We start from the raw sequence: 20,664 nt of genomic DNA, 5'->3' as shown, positions 1-20,664 counted from the left end.
GGACATGAGGACTGCACTGGTCCTGCTTGTTGCACCTTGAGGCAAACCTGAGCATGGTGATGAGAGCCTCTCCCAAGCACAGAGTGCTCTGAGAGCAAGGACATTGAAAACTGGGGACATGAGTGCTACACTGGTCTTGCTTGTTGCACCTTTCAACCCATCCTTGCCCCTGGGCTTGGTGAAGACTTTGTGCTTGGGCACTGGAACTCACAAATCTAATGTGAGCCATGGGAAAATCAGGTGGAGAGCATCTCCCTGGTGGCTGAAAGCAGCTGTGTGGCATAGCACAGCTACTGCAAAATAAGTTCAAACTGCAGCTTGAGACTCTGGCACTCATTGTGTAATTAAGCTCAGGTATATGTCAGAGGGGTGGGAGTTAGACTTGGAGGTGTGCTGAGTGTTTTCTGAGGCACCAGGCTGAATGATCTGCTTTGGCTGCTGGTGTCTTACCCCAGCATGGCCTAGGAAGACTGCAAGACCATTTGCACAGACTGTGGTGTAAAGCTGAATACAGGAGACCTTGGATCACCAACTAAGCTCTTGGGTCTCTGCAGTTCTGCAGTGGTGCCAGGTGGCTCCCTCAGGGGTCAGTGCTGCACCAGTGCTGTTTAGCAGCTTTGTCAGTGCCAAGGACAGAACAATCGAGTGCACCCTCAGCAAGAGTGCAGATGGCACCAAGTCAGTGGCACAGTCGACTGTGGCACAGTCACTTGCTAAAGGGAAGAGATCCGTCCAGAGGGACCTAGACAGGCTGCAGAGCTGTGCCCAGGCCAACCTCAAGACATTCAACAAGGCCAAGTGTAAGGTCCTGCATCTGGGTGGGTGCAATCCCAAGCACAGCTCCAGGCTGGGTGGGGAATGGCTGAGAGCAGCCCTGAGGAACAGGTCCTGGGGGTCTGGGGTGAGGAAAAGCTCAACAGGAGCCTGCAGTGTGAGTGCAGCCCAGACACAACCCTGTGCTGGGCTGCAGCAAGAGCAATGTGGGCAGCAGGGCAAGGGAGGGGACTCTGCCCCTTGGCTCTGCTCTCCTCAGACCCCACCTGCAGTCCTGGGTGCAGTTCTGGAGCCCCAAACACAGGAAGGACATGGAACTGTTTGAGCCAGTGCAGAGGAGGCCACCAAGATGCTGAGAGGGCTGCAGCAGCTCTGCTGTGAGGACAGGCTGAGAGAGTTGGGGCTGTGCAGCCTGGAGAAGAGAAGGCTTTGAGGAGACCTTGGAGTGGCCTTCCAGTATCTGAAGAGGACTACAGGAAGGCTGGGGAGGGACTACTGGCAAGGTCTTGTCATGACAGGACAAGGAGGAATGGGTTTGAACTGGCAGAGGGGAGATTGAAAGCGGATGCTAGGAAAGGGTTCTTTGCAGTGAGGGTGGTGAGACACTGGCACAGGTTGCCCAGGGAGGTTGTGGCTGCTCCCTCCCTGGAGGTGTTCCAGGTCAGGTTGGATGAGACCTTGAGCAACCTGTTCTAGTGGGAGGTGTCCCTGCCTATGGCACAGGGGGTTGGAACTGGCTGACCTTTGAGGTCCCTTCCAACCTAAACCATTCTCTGAATAAATCTGTTTATGATGGACTGGTTATCTAATTATAAAACTGGAGCAAAATTCTCTGTCCCCATAACTCCTGTGATGATGTCAGCAGTGCTTTCCATGTTGGAATTGAAGGGAGCTGCAGGGCTGGACTGGTATAACTCTGAAGAAACTAAGGGAAGTAGTTCTGAGATCTAACTAAAATGGTGCTTTGAAAGCAGATAAATGATCTGCAGCCCTCCCACAATACCAATATCACCCTGCTAGTGTGATTGAGCACAGGATTCTCCACTGTAGCAGCAGCAGCAGCAGCATCCCAAGTTCCTTTCCTTCTGATGCTCACATTTAGGTCAGGATTTGCCAATAGGTCGTTACACCATGGAGATGTAGCTTTGGTGTGTCCTGCAAAGAGTCTTCTGCAAATGAAAGGCCATGCTGGAAATATTTGTTGGGAAGCAAAGCTTTAGCATCTCAGCCTACCTGTAAAGAAGCAACTTGATCTCGTAGGGACCAGGCTATCCTGGTGGGTGCCCCACTTGGCTCCTGCCCCCTCCCAGTGCAGCTTTAACCACAGCTCTGTGGCGTTTCTTGCTCTGGCTCATAGGATTCCTCTGCAAGGAATAAGACTGAGGTTTTATTTCTTCTTTTCTTTATTCTTTGAGGTAAAGAAGGTGGTGCTTGGTAGGCTGCTTTCCATGTTGCTTTGGTATTTGCTTATTTGCTTCACTGCTTGAGAGAGAGAGGCTGGAAAAGAAAGACAAAGCTTATCAGTGACAGCAAGGAGAAATGGGAAGAAGTGAAGGAAGAGATTATGTGAGCACTTTTAACACAAAGAGCTGTAGTTTGAGTTAAGAAGATTATTTTATCTCTGGCTCTTCTGACAGCTCCCCTGTTACATAAGGGCTCAGCTTCTCTCAGCTGGGCATTGCCTGAATGTCAGTCACAGCCGTTTCCTGACACAGGACCGCTCCGTTTATTTCATTTGAGGGCTTTAAGTATTTTCCATTTCAGAATAATAAATATCTAGGATATAGGATCTCCTCTGTGTAAATGCTGTGTTCTGGGAACAGACAGGAGCATGTTTAAATACACTTTAAAATTCTTAGTCATGATTTTAAGAGCAAAGCTTTGATTCTCGTCTTGCCGTCGCTGCGGTGAGCTCGCATGGCTAAAGGAACCCACTGTAGGCACTGATTTGTTGGGGAAAGGGCTGAAATCTCATAGCCTTGACTACATCTGTTCTTTCTTCAAGCTCCTCCTAGGGAACTGACAGAAGAAGAAAAACAGCAAGTGCTCCACTCAGAAGAATTCCTCATCTTTTTTGACCGGACAATCCGCGTCATTGAGCGAGCTTTGGCTGAGGATTCAGACATCTTCTTCGACTACAGTGGCAGAGATGTAGAAGAGAAGGATGGGTCAGTTTGGGGGTTGTTTGCTTCTCTTAAGCAGCCTTTGTAATCTGAATTCCAATTTTAAAACTCAACATTCCCATAGTTAAGAGAAGTGGAAAAACCTTCCCATGAAGGCCTGGGTTGCTTCGTGAGGCAAAATGATTCTGTTCAAGGGCTCTGTGCCTTACTGCTCTGAGTTTGGGTTTGTCCTCTGGCAACTTATGCAGGTGGTTTCATCTGGGGGAGGGAATTTCACTTTCTGAAGACAAGCATTAGCAATTGGAACAGAGAAATGTCTGCACACACATGTCTGTGTGGATGCCCCTGTGTGTGTTCTCCTGCTGCCTCAGATCTGTTGTGGATCCCACTCTGCTATGCATTGTGTGGATGGAAATGGTCTCCCCAAGGGCTGCAGTCTAAGTGCATAAGAAAAGAAGTGACAGATTGAGGGACATTCTGCTCCCCCTCTGCTCCACCCTGGTGAGACCTCACCTGGGGTGTTGTGTTCAGTTTTGGGTTCCCTAGTTGGAGAGGGACAGAGATCTACTCCAGGAAGTCCAAGGGAGGGCTACAAAGACGATGAAGGGGCTGGAGCACTGCCCTGTGAGGAGAGGCTGAAGGACCTGGGGCCCTTTGGTGTGGTGAAGACTTAGAGGGGATCTGATCAATGTTTATAAATATCTGAAGGCTGAGGGCCAAGAGGGAGGGGACAAACTCTTCTCAGTTGCACCCTGGGATAGGATAAGGGGCAATGAGTATAAACTACAGCACAGGAGGTTCCACCTCAACATGAGGAAGAACTTCTCTACTGTAAGGGTCCCAGAGCCCTGGCACAGGCTGCCCAGAGAGGTTGTGGAGTCTCCTTCTCTGGAGCCTTTCCAGCCCTGTCTGGATGTGTTCCTGTGTGACCTGTGCTACATTCTCTGGTCCTGCTCAGACAGGGGGATTGGAGTTGGTGATCCATGGAGGTCCCTTCCAACCCCTCATGTCCTGTGATCTGTGAACGAGAGGTTGTGTGTTCAGCAAGTGATAGGGGAGCAAAAGAAGCAAACCTTGTTAGGAGGAGAGAGAGTAGTATTTACATGTCAACAGATGCAGCTCTGTTGAAGCTACTTGGCAAATCAGCAGCTGTGCTTACTGGAGGGTACTTTACAGCATACTCCTTGTGAGCAGCTAAAGGCATCAGTGTGGTGGTGCTGGGCCACCACTGAGCTTCAGCCCATCCTAATGCTGCCAGGAGACATCTGCCATCTCCATCACTGGGAGGAGGTGCTGCAACTTCAAATTTTGAGGAATCAAATAGAAGAGGATTATAACCTGGAGGTAAAGAGTCAGGAGAAGGGTCAGGCTGGGTTCTCAGGGGGCTGAGGTCAGCTACCCAGAAGAGTCAGGAAGGCAGTGGGAAATTAAGAAATGTGGGTTTGGGCAACAGATATAAAATCTGTTCCTTGGTACAGATTCATTGTCAGATCAGCAAAGGGCAGGGAGGTTGCATCCAGATGATCCTTAAGGTCCCTTCCAACACAGACCATGCTACAGTTCTGTGCAAGCAGACAGTGAGAGCAATTAAATGGAAGTAGCAAACTTTGCCAGGCTGGAGAGAGGTTTGAGAGGCACTCAGAAATCTTCACCTTGCTTTTCAGAGCATTCAAACCCTGACACTGACCAGCTGTCCCTTTGCTTGAATCCACACAGAGATGTCCAGGCAGGAGCCAACCTTTCCTTTAACCGCCAGTTCTATGACGAGCACTGGTCGAAGCACCGTGTGGTCACCTGCATGGATTGGTCTCTTCAGGTAAGCTGTGGAGCCTCCAACCCCTCCCTAAAAACAACAAGGCCAGCCCCAGTTTGCTCTTCATTCTGCAGAGTATGATGTTATTAAGGTTGGACTTTCCAGCAGTCCCCTTGTGCTCTGCTCTGGTGAGGTCACGCTTGGAGTATTGTGTGCAGTTTTGGGCACCTCATTACAAGAGGAATGTGGAGGTAGGAAGAAGTTCTTCATGGAAAGAGCAATTGGCCATTGGAATGGGCTGCTCGGGGAGGTGGTGGAGTCCCTATCCCTGGAGGTGTTTAAGAGGAGGCTGGATGAGGCACTTGGTGCCATGAGTTAGTTAATTAGAAGGGTTAGGTGATAGGTTGGACTCGATGATCCCAGAGGTCTTTTCCAACCTGGTTAATTCTGTGATTCTGTGAGGTGCTGGAGCAAGTGCAGAGGAGGGGCAAGGAAGCTGGGGAAGAGGCCTGGAGAATAAATCTTATGAGGAGTGACTGAGGGAGCTGAGGATGGGTAGTGTGAAACAGAGGAGGCTGAGAGAGACTTCATCACTGTCTATAGCTGCCTGAAAGGAGGTTGTGGAGCGGTTGGTGCTGGTCTCTTCTCACAGGTAATTAGTGATAGAACAAGAGGGAATGGCCTCAAGCTGCCACTGGGTAAGCTTAGACTGGATATTAGGAATAATGTTTTCCCAGCAAGAGTGGTCAGGCATTGGAATGGGCTGCCCAGGGAGGTGGTGGAGTGGCTGTGCCTGGAGGTGTTGAAGCCAAGCCTGGCTGGGGCACTTAGTGCCATGGTCTGGTTGCTTGGCCAGGGCTGGGTGCTAGGTTGGACTGGCTGAGCTTGGAGCTCTCTTCCAACCTGCTTGATTCTATGGTTCTGTGACCTTAAAGGTCTTTTCCAACCAAAACAATTCTGTGATTCTGTGGTGTGCCCAGAGCCCTGAAGCAGCCTGCTGTGTGTAGCAAAGGTGCTGCAGAAGTAGCTCAGCCCACTGCTGAGAAAAAGCTTTGCTTAACTTTGTCTTAGAAGTAGCTGCTCCTTGTGCTGCATGTTAGATGTGGACACATCAGGCCAAGTCTGCAGGTGGTGTGTGGGGGCTGGAGAGAGGCAGTGGATAAGGAGCACAGTGACTCTCCCATCCACCCTTCTTCCCCCTCAGCTGCTTCCATCCCTCCGGGTACTCCTCAGTAAGGTGGCAGGCAAGCAGGGAGGAGAGCAGCTGAAGGGTCCCAGTGAGTGTTGCTGGAAGGCTGTCCAGGTCTGGCTGCCCAAGCAGCTGTGGTGCACAACAGGCAGCTGCAGAGAGGCTTCTCGCAGCCGTGTGTGAAGCTTTATCCCTTCACTTTCAGACCGGTGTCAGCTTAACAACAGGTATGCACTGCTGTGAGGTGGGTGGCCTTTAAGCACATATGGATTGCCACAGAAATCAAACATGAGCCCGAGGAAACACTTATCTTATGTTGTTCACTTGTTCAGGGGCTGGAAATTACATGGAATTCTTATCTGATATTTTCCTAACCGGCAGCTCTTGCTGTATTCCCAGGGCAGCAAGGGGAAAAAAAGCAAGCCGCCTCAGAAGAGCACTGCCAAATGTAATTGCTCAGCCCCTGGGGCTCCCAGGCATGTTCTGCTTCCCACCTCTTTGTTCCAGGGTGGCCCCTCCTGCCTTCCTCTCCGTTAACTCCTCACGCTCAGCTCCCCAGCACCCTGGCTTGGGCTTCTCCACCCCAGCAGCGCCTCTGTGCCCGGGGGCTTCTGTACGCTTGGGAGGAGGACCTTGACCCCTCTCTTGCCTGCCTTGAGGTGTATCCTGGGGCAGGAGCTGGATTGAGATACTTCACATAACCGCTGGCTCTGCTTCTCGCCCATGCTCCAGGACATGGCAGCATCCACCCGTGCCAGAGGACAGCCTGAATGCTCCTGGGAACTGCTGCACACATTGCCCAAGTTTCCCTGATAAAAGCATTGCTGCAAAACAGCCTGGAGGCAAGCAGAAGCTTAATCAAACAAAGGGCCTTGGTGCATTGATTGAATCAATTATTCTGTTGCCAGTGCCCTGTAAAATAGAGCCCCAAACATGTGGGATCGTTAAAGCTAACCCAGTAGCCCTCCGTTCTTCTGCAGAGCAAAGGGAAAAAGGCTTAGGTGCTTCAGCAAGGATCTAAGGGAAAGACACAAGAGAAAAGAAAGAGCAGGATCCCCTTGCCCTATCAATGAGGAGACAACTTAGCTGACCCAAGGCCAAGGAAGCCACAGCCCCAGGGACGCTGGCCTGGCTCTGGACCCTCAGGCAGCAGCCTGGAATGGTGTTTCCCAGGGCATCATTTCCAGGCTGTTCCCGGCCTCAGTCCCAGGACAGCTGGGAGCTGGGTGCCTGGGGAGGAGCAAAGCTCTGGAAAGGCAAGGTGGGGTGAAGCAGTGAGTGTGCAGTCCCAGCCTGGCTTTAGGGTGCTGCACTTGACTCTGCCTTTTCAAGAGTCACAAAGCCTCATGGTGGGGGTGCCCAGCTAGGTGTGAGCCCAGCATCTGGGTGAACTCCAAGCTGTGCTTCCAGTCAGATGCATGAACTGTGGTTGCAGCACCTGTGCAGAGAGCAGCAAGATTTGAGGCAGTGTTTGTTTATGGCCAGACATGCTGCCAACAATGCTGCTAAACATCCCAGGAGTGTGAACCAACCCCAAAGTGCCTCTAAGCCTGTGCTTCAGACCTGGTCACACACCCCAGCTGGCTACAGTCATGCTGCTGGAAAGGCTGGTGGCTTCTGCCTGCCAGGGTAGCTGCTCCTTCATGACTGTGGGCTCAGCTGCTTGTGCAAATGGTACCTAACCTGTTCAGCCAAAATGAGGTGCCCTGGCAAGAGTTTCCTGTGCCTGGTGTTCATTGGGCCTGGGCCAGTGTGGGATGCAGAGGTTCAAAGGGGCAGCTGAGCTGGCTGGTCAGAAGTGGTTGTCATCTCTGTCATGGGAGAGAGAAGAGGGGGTTGAGATGAGTGAGAGCAGTGGAGGGCAGGTTGGCACAGCTGTGCCCAGAGAGGTGGTGTGTCAGGTATGAGATTAAACTACCCTCTAGACTCCCTCTGTTCACAGAATCATAGAATTGTTTTGGTTGGAAAAGACCTTTAAGATCACTGAGTCCAACCATCAACCCAAGACCACCACAGCCCTTAGACCACGTCCTAAAGCGTTCTTCAGGAGCAAATCAGTTTGCTGCATGCTCTAAATCCCATGCAAGTGATTTGGGTGTTAAATTGCTCTCTCAAGGTGTTCCAGCAGCCACAGTCTGCCAGGATGCAGCTAAAGCCTGGTCAGAGCCACCCTAAGATGGGGAAGAGGCTGCCAAGGGAGCCATGTGTGGTTGCTGGTTCCCCCACACGTGGGTGCAGGCTCATTTGGAACAATGACTTTGAATAGAAACATCATCAGCTCTGTGATGTATTGTCCACAGGAGCGTACACCAAGTGGGAAAGAACAGCTGCTGCTGGCAGAAGTTGTAGCTATGTGTGTTTATTCGTTCCAAATGCATTTTGAGAGCAGAGAGGTTCAAATGATGATATGAAGGGTGATGGGGTTTTGGGGTTTGCCTTTTAAGATGCCTGCTTTGGACCAAATTCAAAGCTCCCAACAGCACTATTGGCAGTTTCTTTCTGCTTCCTTTAAATCTCCCAGCTGCACTGTTGCCCTACCCAGTGCTGAATGGCTTGGCAGGAATGGACCTGGGAAAACCAAAAAGTGACAGTGATTTGCAAAGACCACTGAGAAGTGTTGAGGGAAAGCATCCCTAGTTTGGTACTGATCCTGCTGAGCTTGGGCTGCTGGCACATCGGCTTGTAGCAGCCAGGTGCTCTTCTCTGGACATCTCATAAGGTCCACTGCTTTACTTGGACTTTTCACAGGCTCACAGGATGTCAGGGGCTGGAAGAGACCCAAAGAGATCATCCAGTCCAAACCCCCTGCCAGAGGAGGACTATGAAATCTAGCTCAGGGCACACAGGAACACTTCCAGACAGGCCTTGAAAGGCTCCAGAGAAGGAGACTCCACAGCCTCTCTGGGCAGCCTGTGCCAGTGCTCTGGGACCCTTATAGGAGAGAAGTTCCCCCTTGTGTTGAGCTGGAACCTCCTGTGCTGCAGCTTCCACCCATTGCTCCTTGTCCTATCACTACAAGCCCTTTTGAGCAGTCCCTCCCCAGCCTTTCTGTAGGTCCCCTTCGGACATTGAAATGCAGCTATGAGGTCTCCCAGAAGCCTTCTCTTCTTGCAGGCTGAACAGTATCACAGAGGGGACCCAAGCACTGCCTGGTGAGGAGAGGCTGAGGGCCCTGGGGCTGCTTAGTCTGCAGAAGAGAAGACTTAGAGGGGATCTGATCAGTGTTTATGAATAACTGAGGGCTGGGGGTCAGGAGGGGTGGACAGGCTCTGCTCACTGCTCCCTGAGATAGCACAAGGAGCAATGGATGGAAGCTGCAGCACAGGAGGTTCCAGCTCAACACAAGGGGGAACTTCTCTCCTGTAAGGGTCCCAGAGCCCTGGCACAGGCTGCCCAGAGAGGTTGTGGAGTCTCCATTTCTGGAGTCTTTCCAAGCCTGTCTGGATGTGTTCTTGTGTGCCCTGAGCTAGATTGTGTGGTCCTGCTCTGGCAGGGGGGTTGGACTGGATGATCTCTTTGGGTCCCTTCCAACCCCTGACATCCTGTGAGCCTGTGGTCCTGTGATCCTGTGAGGAAAATATAAAGCCAAGAGGAAGCTGAATACCACACTGGGACTAGAGGGCATCATGATTGAAAGCAGATATTGCACATTTAGTGCAGATTATTGCTGCCTCATCTCCTCCTGCATAGGTTCTGCATCATCTATCCTGTTTAAGTTTGCTTTTTTCTCTCTCTTTCCAGTACCCCGAGCTGATGGTTGCATCTTATAACAACAACGAAGATGCTCCACATGAGCCTGATGGGGTTGCCTTGGTATGGAACATGAAGTTCAAGAAAACCACACCAGAATATGTTTTCCATTGTCAGGTAAGGCTGAGGAAGCCATTAATTTCACACTAGACAAAACAGGGTTTGCTACATGGGGCATCTCTGAAGAGGCTGAGGTTTACAATAGGCGCTTTTGGAAGGAGTACAAGCGGCAGTGCAGTGTTTGCAGAAGGCAAGCAGCCTCCTCGAACAATGCTGAAAGGCTGTCAGGGCTGCCTGTCATTCTTTGTCTATTTAAAACAGTCCCTGGGAGATTTAGTTTATAAAGCCTTTGCACTTATGAAGTAACTGTGGTGTACCACTTCCTCAGCCAGGCAGCAGCATATGCTTTCCCACCCACGTTAGCTTCCTTGCAGCCTCCGCGCTCCGAGCTGCCTGCTCTTGCCTCCCTTCTGCTCAATGTCATCTTTTGCCTTGAAAACTCTGCAGCAGGCTTTGCATTTCTGGGCACATGTCTCACAGCCTAATTGAAATGGTCTACATTGCAAGGACTACTCCAGCAGATCCCATTTACAAGGACTACTCCAGCAGATCCCCTCTGCTTGTCCCTTTGGTTAGCAAACCAGTTTTGTTTCACTCCACTCGGGGCTCTGTTATGACCATGCTATTTTAGAAGCCTCGGGGCAGTTGAGAAATAGTTGGGTGGTTTATTTCTGGAGGTCTGTTCTGCCCTAGTGAGGCCCCACCTAGAATATCACATCCAGTTCTGGGCTCCCCAGTTCAAGAGGGACAGAGATCTACTGGAGAGAGTCCAAGGGAGGGCTACAAGGATGCTGAAGGGACTGCAGCACTGCCTGATGAGGAGAGACTGAGAGCCCTGGGGCTGCTTAATCTGGAGAGGAGAAGGCCGAGAGGGGATTTAATGAATGTTTATGAATATCTGAGGGCTGGGGGTTGGGGGTGGGGGACAGGCTCTGCTCACTGCTCCCTGAGATAGCACAAGGAGCGATGGATGGAAGCTGCAGCACAGGAGGTTCCAGCTCAACACAAGGGGAAACTTCTTTACAGTAGGGGTCCCAGAGCCCTGGCACAGGCTGCCCAGAGAGGTTGTGGAGTCTCCTTCTCTGGAGCCTTTCCAGCCCTGTCTGGATGTGTTCCTGTGTGCCCTGAGCTGGATTGTGTGGCCCTGCTCTGGCAGGGGGGTTGGACTGGAAGACCTTCCAACCCCTGGCATCCTGTGAGCCTGTGATCCTGTCTGTTTACTCCTCTTTTGCCACTGCCTTTGCACATGAAATAGCCCAGCCTCTTATCAGCTAACTACTCTGCTGGTTGGCTCTATCTCCATCACACTACCCAAAACTCTGAAACAAGACTTGGGCCAAATTTCCAAGCTCTTCATTAATACCCTTGTGTGGTAATTAAATGCAGGACAGAGGTATTGCAAAGCCATATGGGGAAAGTTTCAGCACATAGCATTTCCCAAGCTGAGATTAGTGAAATGCAGATTATCCTGCGGTGAAAACTGCTTCTCCTGGAAGGCTATGGATTACCTGGCTAATTGTGTAAGCCAAGTGTCATTTTACATTCCAGGACCCAAACATCTTTTTGAACTGAGTTTATGTTTGGCCTTGGGTACATTATCAGATGGAGCATAGTGGGGGGGAGTTGCTGGCATTGAAGTTACTGCTTCAACCCGATTAAGTAACCTTTAATTCTGGGCATGTTTTTCCAATTTGCTCTACTGCAAAACAACTTCCCAAGGAGTGGAGGCCTGCACAACAAAGATGCCACAAGGATTTACGTGCATGGGCATGGATGTGTGTGTGTTACCTTTGAAATGAGAGCTTGTCTTCTTCTGGATATCCATTTCAGAAGAGCTGGGTGTGCTTTTAGAATCAGAGAATCAAGCAGGTTGGAAGAGAGCTCCAAGCTCAGCCAGTCCAACCTAGCACCCAGCCCTGGCCAATCAACCAGACCATGGCACTAAGTGCCTCAGCCAGGCTTGGTTTCAACACCTCCAGGCACAGCCACTCCACCACCTCCCTGGGCAGCCCATTCCAATGCCAATCTCTCTCTCTGCCAACAACTTCCTCCTAACATCCAGCCTGGACCTGCCCTGGCACAGCTTGAGGCTGTGTCCCCTTCTTCTGTTGCTGCTTGCCTGGGAGAAGAGGCCAACCCCACCTGGCTACAATGTCCCTTCAGGTAGTTGTAGACAGCAATGAGCTCTGCCCTGAGCCTCCTCTGCTGCAGGCTGCACACCCCCAGCTCCCTCAGCCTCTCTTCACAGGGCTGTGCTCCGGGCCCCTCCCCAGCCTTGCTGCCCTTCTCTCAACACCTTCCATCATCTCAACATCTCTCTGCAATGGAGGAGCCCAGAACTGGACACAGTACTCAAGGTGTGGCCTGAGCAGTGCTGAGCACAGAGGCAGAAGAATCTCCCTTGTCCTGCTGCCCACACTGCTCCTGAGCCAGCCCAGGATGCCATTGGCTCTGCTGCCCACCTGGGCACACTGCTGCCTCATCTTCAGCCTACTATCTATCAGTACCCCCAGGTCCCTTTCCTCCTGGCTGCTTTTGGGCTGCTTGGGACCTTACCTCAGAGCCTGTGTCCAGATTCTTCTAGGGATGCTCGTGCAGCTGCGTGGCTTAACTGGAATATCCCAGGCAAGAGGTTGCCTTTTCCATTCTCAGAAAGAATAATCCTGAATCTAGACTAATTTTGCAAGCTAATATCCAGATCTGGTGTCCAGTTCTGGGCCTCCTGGTTCAAGAAGGACATAGAACTGCTTGGGAGAGCCCAGTGCAGAGCCACAAAGATGGTGAAGGGAAAGGAACAGCTCTGTTAGGAGGAGAGCCTGAGGGAGCTGGGGCTGTGCTGCTGGGAGAGGAGGAGCCTGAGGGGTGACCTCAGTCATAAAGATGTGCAGGGTGAGTGCCCAGAGGCTGGAGCCATGCTCTGCTGGGTGGTGCTCAATGCCAGGACAAGGGGCAGTGGGTGGGAGTTAAGGCCTAGGAGGTTTCATGTGAACATGAGGAGGATTTTTTCCCTGTGAGGGTGACAGAACCCTGGAACAGGCTGCCCCAGGGAGTTGTGCAGTGTCCCTCTCTGTAGATATTCAGAACCCACTTGAATGTATTCCTGTCTGATCTGCTCTAGGTGATGCTGCTGTGGCAGGGGGGATGGACTGGATGAGCTTTTGAGGTCTCTCCCAGCCTCTCACATTCTGTGATGCTGTGAGTCCCAGGGCAGCTGTTGTGATCATGCCAAGGAGGGACTGACAACAGACAGAACAATGTGCTCCATTAATCAGCAATTCGATCTGCTTTTTAAAGCAGGAACACTTCAGCGAGGGAGCTGTGACTCACAAACTGAGGGCACTGACACAGGCCACACTCTCCACTAGAAAAACACACACAGGACAAAGTGGAGGCCAAGGATTTGGCCTGACTGAGCTTCTGTCTGATGCTTCCATGGAGCTGGATGTCCCCTTCTTTACATCTGGGACCTTAAAAGCTGTGAATTGAGAGGCACACATAGAATCAACCAGGTGAGCAGCCAGGCAGAGAGGCAGCTGGGGGTGCTGGCAGAGAGTAGCTGAAGAGGAGGCAGCAGTGCCCAGGTGGGCAGCAGAGCCAATGGCATCCTGGGCTGGCTCAGGAGCAGTGTGGGCAGCAGGACAAGGGAGATTCTTGTGCCCCTGTGCTCAGCACTGCTCAGGCCACACCTTGAGTACTGTGTCCAGTTCTGGGCTCCTCCATTGCAGAGAGATGTTGAGGTGCTGGAAGGTGTTTGGAGAAGGGCAGCAAGGCTGGGGAGGGGCCTGGAGCACAGCCTTGTGAGGAGAGGCTGAGGGAGCTGGGGATGTGCAGCCTGCAGCAGAAGAGGAGGCTCAGGGCAGAGCTCATTGCTGTCTGCAGCTGCCTGAGGGAGGCTGTAGCCAGGTGGGGTTGGGCTCTGCTGCCAGGCAACCAGCAACAGAAGGGGACACAGTCTCAAGCTGTGCCAAAGGAGGTCTAGGCTGGGTGTTAGGAGGAAGTTGTTGGCAGAGAGTGATTGGCATTGGAATGGGCTGCCCAGGTCAAGCTGTCCACAGGTAATTTGCACTGTATGCCCTTTATGAGTTGGAGCTATGTTTAAACCACCGTTGTTGGGGCCTCTGACATGTGAAAGCTCTTCCACATCTCAGATCAGATGAGGACACCCCCATGAGATTAAATGGGGAAGCAAAAAGCATGAGACTTGGTGTCTCACACACAGGTTTTGTTCTGACTGACTCAGATGGAAAATAAGAAACAAAGCCATAGCTCAGGGGCTGGAATTCAGATCTGCAGCTCATGTTCTGTTAGTTTGTGGAAACCAACTGTGTTATTAGTCAGCTTCATATCATTTGTATCACCATTCTGCAGGAGAAATGTTCCCTTATTCCATCCTGATTCAGTCATTTCTCCATGTCTGCTGTGGTGGGCCCCATTTTTATTCTGCTGTGCATGGCCTTGTAAGAGTCCAGGCCAGCAGCTAGAGATGAGCACACACCCTGTGATTACAGATGGGACAGTACTTTGGGTCTGCTTTGCCAGTGGATTTCTCTCTTCTCTCCAAAGACTGCCTATAAAAACATGGGTTTAGTAAACACTCTCTGGTGCTGACTAATGCAACTTCTGCCTTTAGTTGCTTGGGCTCAGAGAGTGAGCTACAGACAAGTAGAAACTCATTTCAGATGTGACTGTTGAGGAACTTGTGCAAGCCCCTTCTGAGATGCCAAATCAATAAAGAGGTTTAGGAAGCCATTTCTGAGGATGAAATTCCACCTCAGGAGTTCTGGAGGCATCAATAGAAACAGGCTGTGAAGTATCTCTGGGTGTCAGCTAAAGAGCTGCCTGAACTGCAGCAGGAACCACTTCAGATACCTCTTGTTTACATCTGGTAACTTCTGGAAGCTGGGAACCATAAAGTTTTAGTCTTCCCTGGTATATTATACAGATTATTTTCTGTGCCTCTTCCTGTGCCTTTTTATTGTCTTGTACAGGATCACTGAAATGGTCATGACCAGAACAATGGCTTTTGGCTTTTCACAGCTCTGCAGTGTGTTGTGCTACAGATACTGAGTTCAATTTGAGTTAACATACTCTGAGGTGAAAATTCCTATCAGCCAAATGGTTTCCTTGACTCATTAATTCATGTAACCTGCCATAAGATTCGCCAAGCCCTTTCTAAAGGTGGCTGGCTCCTGCTGGCTTCTACTCTCTCCTCCTGTGGAACATTTCTTTTCCTCTACTTGTTTGATTTTTGCCCTTCTTTGGGTGTTTATATTTCAGCTTTACCCAGTGATGTGCTGACAACACTTGAGCTAGGACTCCCACAGATTTTTTCCTCTCCAGCTCACCATACATCTCTTTACCACAAGGTTAGAAATGGGAGAAGAAGGAAGAGTGAGGGAGAGAGCAATGTGTTCATTTGTTTTCCTGTGCAAGCAAAAATGTGTTGTCTCAGGAGCAAAATCCAAGTGGAAAGCTGATGTCATTTGCCAAAGGAATGAGTGCTCTGTGCTTTCCTTAGCTCCTGAGGAGTACATTGAGCATGCAGCTAACACTGCAGAGTGCAAACTGGGAATGTCCTTGTAGGGAAGAGTCAGGGATGTCATAGAATCCTAGAATGGTTTAGATTGGAGGGAACCTCAAGGATCATCCAGTTTCACACCCTCCCTGTCATAGGCAGGGATTTAGACAGGTTGCTCAAGGCCTGATCCAACCTGGCCTTGGACACCTTCAGGGAAGCTGTGGAGCACAGAATCACCCAATGTGATCAAAGATCAAAGATCACATTGGGTGATTCTGTGCTCCACAACCTCCCTGGGCAACCTGTGCCAGTGTCTCACCACCCTCACTGCAAAGAACCCTTTCCTAACATCCACTTTCAGTCTCCCCTCTGCCAGTTCAAACCCATTCCTCCTTGTCTTGTCATTACAAGACCTTGTCAGTAGTCCCTCCCAAACCTTCCTGTAGCCCACTTCAGATACTGGAAGGCCACTCCAAGGTCTTCTCCAAGCCTTTTCCTCTCCAGGCTGCACAGCCCCAACTCTCGTAGCCTGTCCTCAGAGCAGAGCTGCTCCCTCTTGCCCCGTGCTGGAGCATCACAAAGTCTCAGTGGAATCCAGTGCATTCCAAAGGCAAACCCCAAGCCTTTCACAAGTATTTTATGAGGCCCTTCAGATGAGTCATGCCTGGTTGGGTTGGTTTGGCAGTGTCCACAGAGGGAATGAGTTCCAGCAAAGGCATGGAAATGACATTGACTCTCCCTCGCTTCGGTGGGAGACTCGTAAGGAGCGGTTCAGCCTCAGCTGCTGCTGCTCTGCATTTTGGTGGGGGTGACAACAACAAAAGTAGTGGGCACAAGTTGCTGGTGATGTGACTCAGTGTGAGCTGAGTCCTGCATCAACTTGTGCAAAGCAGGGAGCTGTCCTTAGAGCTGAACACTGGTTGAGTAGCAGTGATAGCTCGCAGCCTTGCTGGCTTTCTAAGAAAGCACTTTGGATGTCCTTCCTGTCCTCTGCCTCGGACAAAACAAGTGAAAACCCACAGCAGCCAGTCAGGACCAGGGTCATTTGTGAGGCAGTGCTCTGGGAGGTGCTGGAGGCCCCATTCCTGGAGACACTGAAGGTCAGGCTTGATGGAGCTCATGGCAACCTGCTGTAGTTGGGCATGTTGGAGATTTAAACTGGATGGTAGGACTGGATGTTCTTTCCAGTGAGGGTGGTGAGACACTGGCACAGGCTGTGGAAGCCTCATCCCTGGAGGTGTTTAAGGCCAGGCTGGATGAGGCTGTAGACAGCCTGATCTAGTGAGAGGTGTCCCTGCCCATGGCAGGGGGATGGACCTAGATGATCCTTGTGGTCCCTTCCAACCCTGGCTGATTCTGTGAATTTAGGAAGCTCATTCTAAGCAGAGGTGGCTGATTTCCCTGATTTGCATGTAACCACACACAGCAGGGAGCCCAGCCTTAACCAGCACTGAAATGGTCCAGGGGAGCGGTTGTAGGCAGGCTGGGAAGGATCTCAGACAGGTCCTGGGTGATAACCAAGGATATCAAAAGGATAATGAAGTGATGGAGAGTTTAGAAGTTAGCATGTTGGGGTTGACATCCTGATCTAGTGTGAGATGCCTCTGCCCATGGCAGGAAGATTGGAACTGGATCATCCTTGTGGTCCCTTCCAACCCTGACTGGTTCTGTGATTCTGTGCTTCTGAGTTGATTTCTTACAGATTATTTCCTGACCTGTTAACTTCCTCCTTCTCAGCTACTTTTCTCCCAAATATTTCAGCAGGGCAGTGAGAAGGCAGCTTCCATCCCTGGAAGTGTTTAAGGCCAGGCTGGATGGGGCTCTGGGCAGCCTGCTCTAGGGTAGGGTGTCCCTGCCTATGGCAGAGGGGTTGGAACTGGCTGATCCTTGCGGTGCCTTCCAACCCTGACTGATTCTAGGATTCTGAGAACAGATCTGACAGTCAGAAGTGTCTCCATTCAGAGTATTTCTGAGGAAGGCAAGCACATGTGAAGTAGCTTTTATCTGGGGAAGCAGTAACCATTTCAGAGTCCTTTCAAGAAGTCAGATCAACACTGAGCATAATCACCACAAGCCTTCAGCTGTAGATCACTTTTAACAGCCACAGCTATTTCTGGTCCTTTCCTAAAGTGCCATGCAGTCAGATTTACTCAGTTGCTTCCATCTCTTTACCAAACTCTCCTCTTTTTGCTTTTTTCTTTTGTGGTATGTGGGCCTTGTGTTTTCTATTTTGATGTGAAGAAAAGCTGCCCATGCCTGGAAAATGTTGGTGGCTTGGGTGCAGAGATCAGCCTCTCAGCCGCGCCACAGAACGCTTCACTCTCCCCTAGCCTTTTCTGTAGTGGCTTCCATACACTGCTGTTAAGTCATGTGTCTGACCACCCTTCATTGCTTAGCCTGGTGTGGTCTTTCCCTTCTCAACTGAATGGATGGAGTCAGAAATGCCTATCTTAGAATCAAATGCAGTGAGGTAAGTGAAGGGCTCTATTTAGTGGCTGATATTGGCAGGAGCTGCCTCCCCCCCCTCCAGATTTGGTTCCTTTGTTGATGCCTGCTCTTTCAAAATAAACATAAATGCCTTCAGCTGGGCTTTTTGCTCCAGCAGCCTGCCTGCATCAGGGGCAGTGTGGCCAGCAGGACAAGGGAGGTTATTCTGCCCCTGTACTCAGCACTGCTCAGGCCACACCTTGAGTACTGTGTCCAGTTCTGGGCCACTCAATTCAAGAGAGATGTTGAGGTGCTGGAAGGTGTCCAGAGAAGAGTGACAAAGCTGTGAGGGGCCTGGAACACAAAGTCTATGAGGAGAGGCTGAGGGAGCTGGGGTTGTCTAGCCTGGAGAAGAGGAGGCTCAGAGGTGACCTCATTGCTGTCTACAACCACCTGAAGGGAGGCTGTAGCCAGGTGGGGTTGGCCTCTTCTCCCAGGCAACCAGCAACAGAACAAGGGGGGACAGTCTCAAGCTGTGCTGGGGGAGGTCTAGGCTGGATGTTAGGAGGAAGTTGTTGTCAGAGAGAGTGATTGGCATTGGAATGGGCTGCCCAGGGAAGTGGTGGAGTCGCCATGCCTGGAGGTGTTGAAGCCAAGCCTGGCTGGGGCACTTAGTGCCATGGTCTGGTTGACTGGACAGGGCTGGGTGCTAGGTTGGACTGGCTGAGCTTGGAGCTCTCTTCCAACCTGGCTGATTCTATGATTCTAGGGGCACTGGGCACCAAATCCACAAGCCTTGTGGATGGAGTGGGCTGAGGTAACAGCACTAATAACTAAGAGCCTCCTTTTTCTCTTACCCTTGAGCTTCCTTCTCGCTGGAAGCCAGACCATAGCTCAGTCCCTCCAGAACTTTCAAAGTATTGCAAGTTTAATTGTCAGTGAAGTGTGCTTGGAATACTGAACAAATTAAGCTCTGAAAATTATATTGGGGCTTTTCCACAAAGGCTTCCTCACTTCTTTGCTGCTGTCTAAGCTTCACGTAAGGATTCAGCTCTTTAGACCCATGAAAGAGATGACAGACACCGAACTTCCTAAGCAAAATCAATCTAAAGCACCAGCAGCAGGTCCAGTCCCAGAGCTGACTTGCCTGGTCTCTCAGTTTCTAGTGAGAGGAACTGTGGGCAGCTGTGGTTGGCCTTTAAAGTGCTGGAAGTCTCAGAGAAGAGATGGCTCTGAGCTGACTGCAAATTTGAGGAAACAGAAGCCTTTGGAAGAGGTTTTTTTTCATTAAATTGTCCAGATGTTGAACCAGAACTGGGTTGCAGAAGAGAAGTGGATTTGATGAACAGCCACTGAAACTTGACTGAAGAATGAGAGACAGTGGAAGAAGAGAAGTTCAGACTTCAATGAGGAAAAAGAGTTTTCCCCAGTTAAGGACAGTTAAGCACTGAAGCAGGTTGGGCAGATAGGTCATGGAGCCTCCATCAGTGTGTTCTGAAGACAGATTGGATGTAACCCTGAGCAATCATCTAATCTCAGAGCTCACCCTGCTCTGAGCAGGAGGTTGGACTACAGATCTCCTGATGTGGCCTCACCATGGCAGAGTAGATGGGGAGGAGACCCTCCCTTGATCTTCTGGCCACACTGTTCTTAATGCACCCCAGGATAGCATTGTCCTTCTTGGCCACAAGGGCACACTGCACTTTAGCTCAGGAGGTTCCCCAGCTCTCCAATCTGTCCAGGTCTCACTGAATGCCTCCTCCCAGTTTGGTAGCAGAACCCTGAGGAGCAACACCCCCAGCAAAGGCAATGTGTCCATTCTAACAGCCTAATTGTGTGCTCTGTCCCATCAGTCTAGGAAATGACTGCCAGCACAAAAGGAGGGAGCAGATTCCCTATTAGCAGTTAACATTCTGAATCACTTGGGGGCTGTTTTCATGCATACAAAGTCTGCCAGCAGCAGGCTGCTCCTTTGCTTTGAGCAGTGCTTAACAGGGATCACCTTCCTCAGCTGAAAATCAGATCTCAGTTGTGAATCAGAGAATTAGGAAGTGACAAATGTGCTCCTCTTGGATAGACAATTTTAAGTGATTCCTGCTTTCAAGCCTCTTTTTGGAGGGGGTAGAATGTCATACACTTAAATGATCTGCTGTCACTACTGGCAATAGTAGCAAGTATTTAACTAGCAATTTGTAATGGATCTGCACTTAAAGATGCTGAGTCTCTTCTTACAGTGAATGAATTCTTCCTTTCAGACCCAATGTAAATAGTATGAGGGTAGTGGAACACTGCAACAGGCTGCCCAGGGTAGCTGAGGCTTCATCCTTGGAGATATTCTTGACAGGACTCTGAGCAACCTGATCTAATGGAGGTTGTCCCTGCTGACTGCAGGCAGGTTGGACTGGAAGACCTTTGGAGGTCCCTTCCAAACCATTCTACTGTGTCCAGCAGGAGCAGGGAGGAGATTGTCCCCTTGTACACTGCTCTGGTGAGGCCACATGTCAAGTATTGTGTCCAGTTTTGGGCACCTCATTACAGGTGCTGGACTAAGTGCAGAGAAGGACAACAAAGCTGGGAAAGGGTCTGGAGAATAAATCCTGTGAGAAGCAACTGAGGGAGCTGGGGATGGTTAGTTTGAAAAGCAGGAGGCTGAGTGAGACCTGATGACTGTCTACAGCTGCCTGAAAGGAGGTTGTGGAGAGGTTGGTGCTGGTCTCTTCTCACAGGTAATTAGTGATAGAACAAGAGGGAATGGCCTCAAACTGCCACTGGGTAGGTTTAGACTGGACATTAGGAATATTTTTTTTCCCAGCAAGAGTGGTCAGCCATTGGAATGAGCTGCCCAGGGAGGTGGTGGAGTCATCAGCCCTGGATGTGTTTGAAAGTCATTTGGATATGGAGCTTGGGGCTATGGTTTGTGGTGAAGTTTGTAGAACAGGGATATGAGTTAGACTTGGTGCTCCTGAGGGGCTTTTCCAACCTGAATATTTCTGTGATTCTACCCAGCAGAGCAAGCCCAGGGAAGGGCAGCAAGGCTGGGGAGGGGCCTGCAGCACAGCCCTACGGGAAG

The 20,664-nt window shown here is 50.7% G+C and overlaps 1 protein-coding gene across 7 annotated transcripts in view; it reads left to right on the top strand.

Moving 5' to 3' along the window:
* Positions 1-20,664, top strand: part of DYNC1I1 (dynein cytoplasmic 1 intermediate chain 1) — a 200,208-nt gene that overhangs the window by 115,314 nt on the left and 64,230 nt on the right. For all 7 annotated transcript variants that reach the window (XM_064166992.1, XM_064166997.1, XM_064166995.1 and 4 more), the window contains 3 exons: positions 2,780-2,942; positions 4,614-4,713; positions 9,581-9,706. In XM_064166992.1, coding sequence (XP_064023062.1) covers positions 2,780-2,942; positions 4,614-4,713; positions 9,581-9,706 — 389 coding nt within the window. The remainder of the gene's footprint in view (positions 1-2,779; positions 2,943-4,613; positions 4,714-9,580; positions 9,707-20,664) is intronic.

Source organism: Pogoniulus pusillus, chromosome 28, assembly GCF_015220805.1.
Source record: "Pogoniulus pusillus isolate bPogPus1 chromosome 28, bPogPus1.pri, whole genome shotgun sequence".
Taxonomy (NCBI): Eukaryota; Metazoa; Chordata; class Aves; order Piciformes; family Lybiidae; genus Pogoniulus; species Pogoniulus pusillus.
Note: the sequence above shows the minus strand (reverse complement) of the source record. Positions and strands in the feature narration are given on the sequence as shown.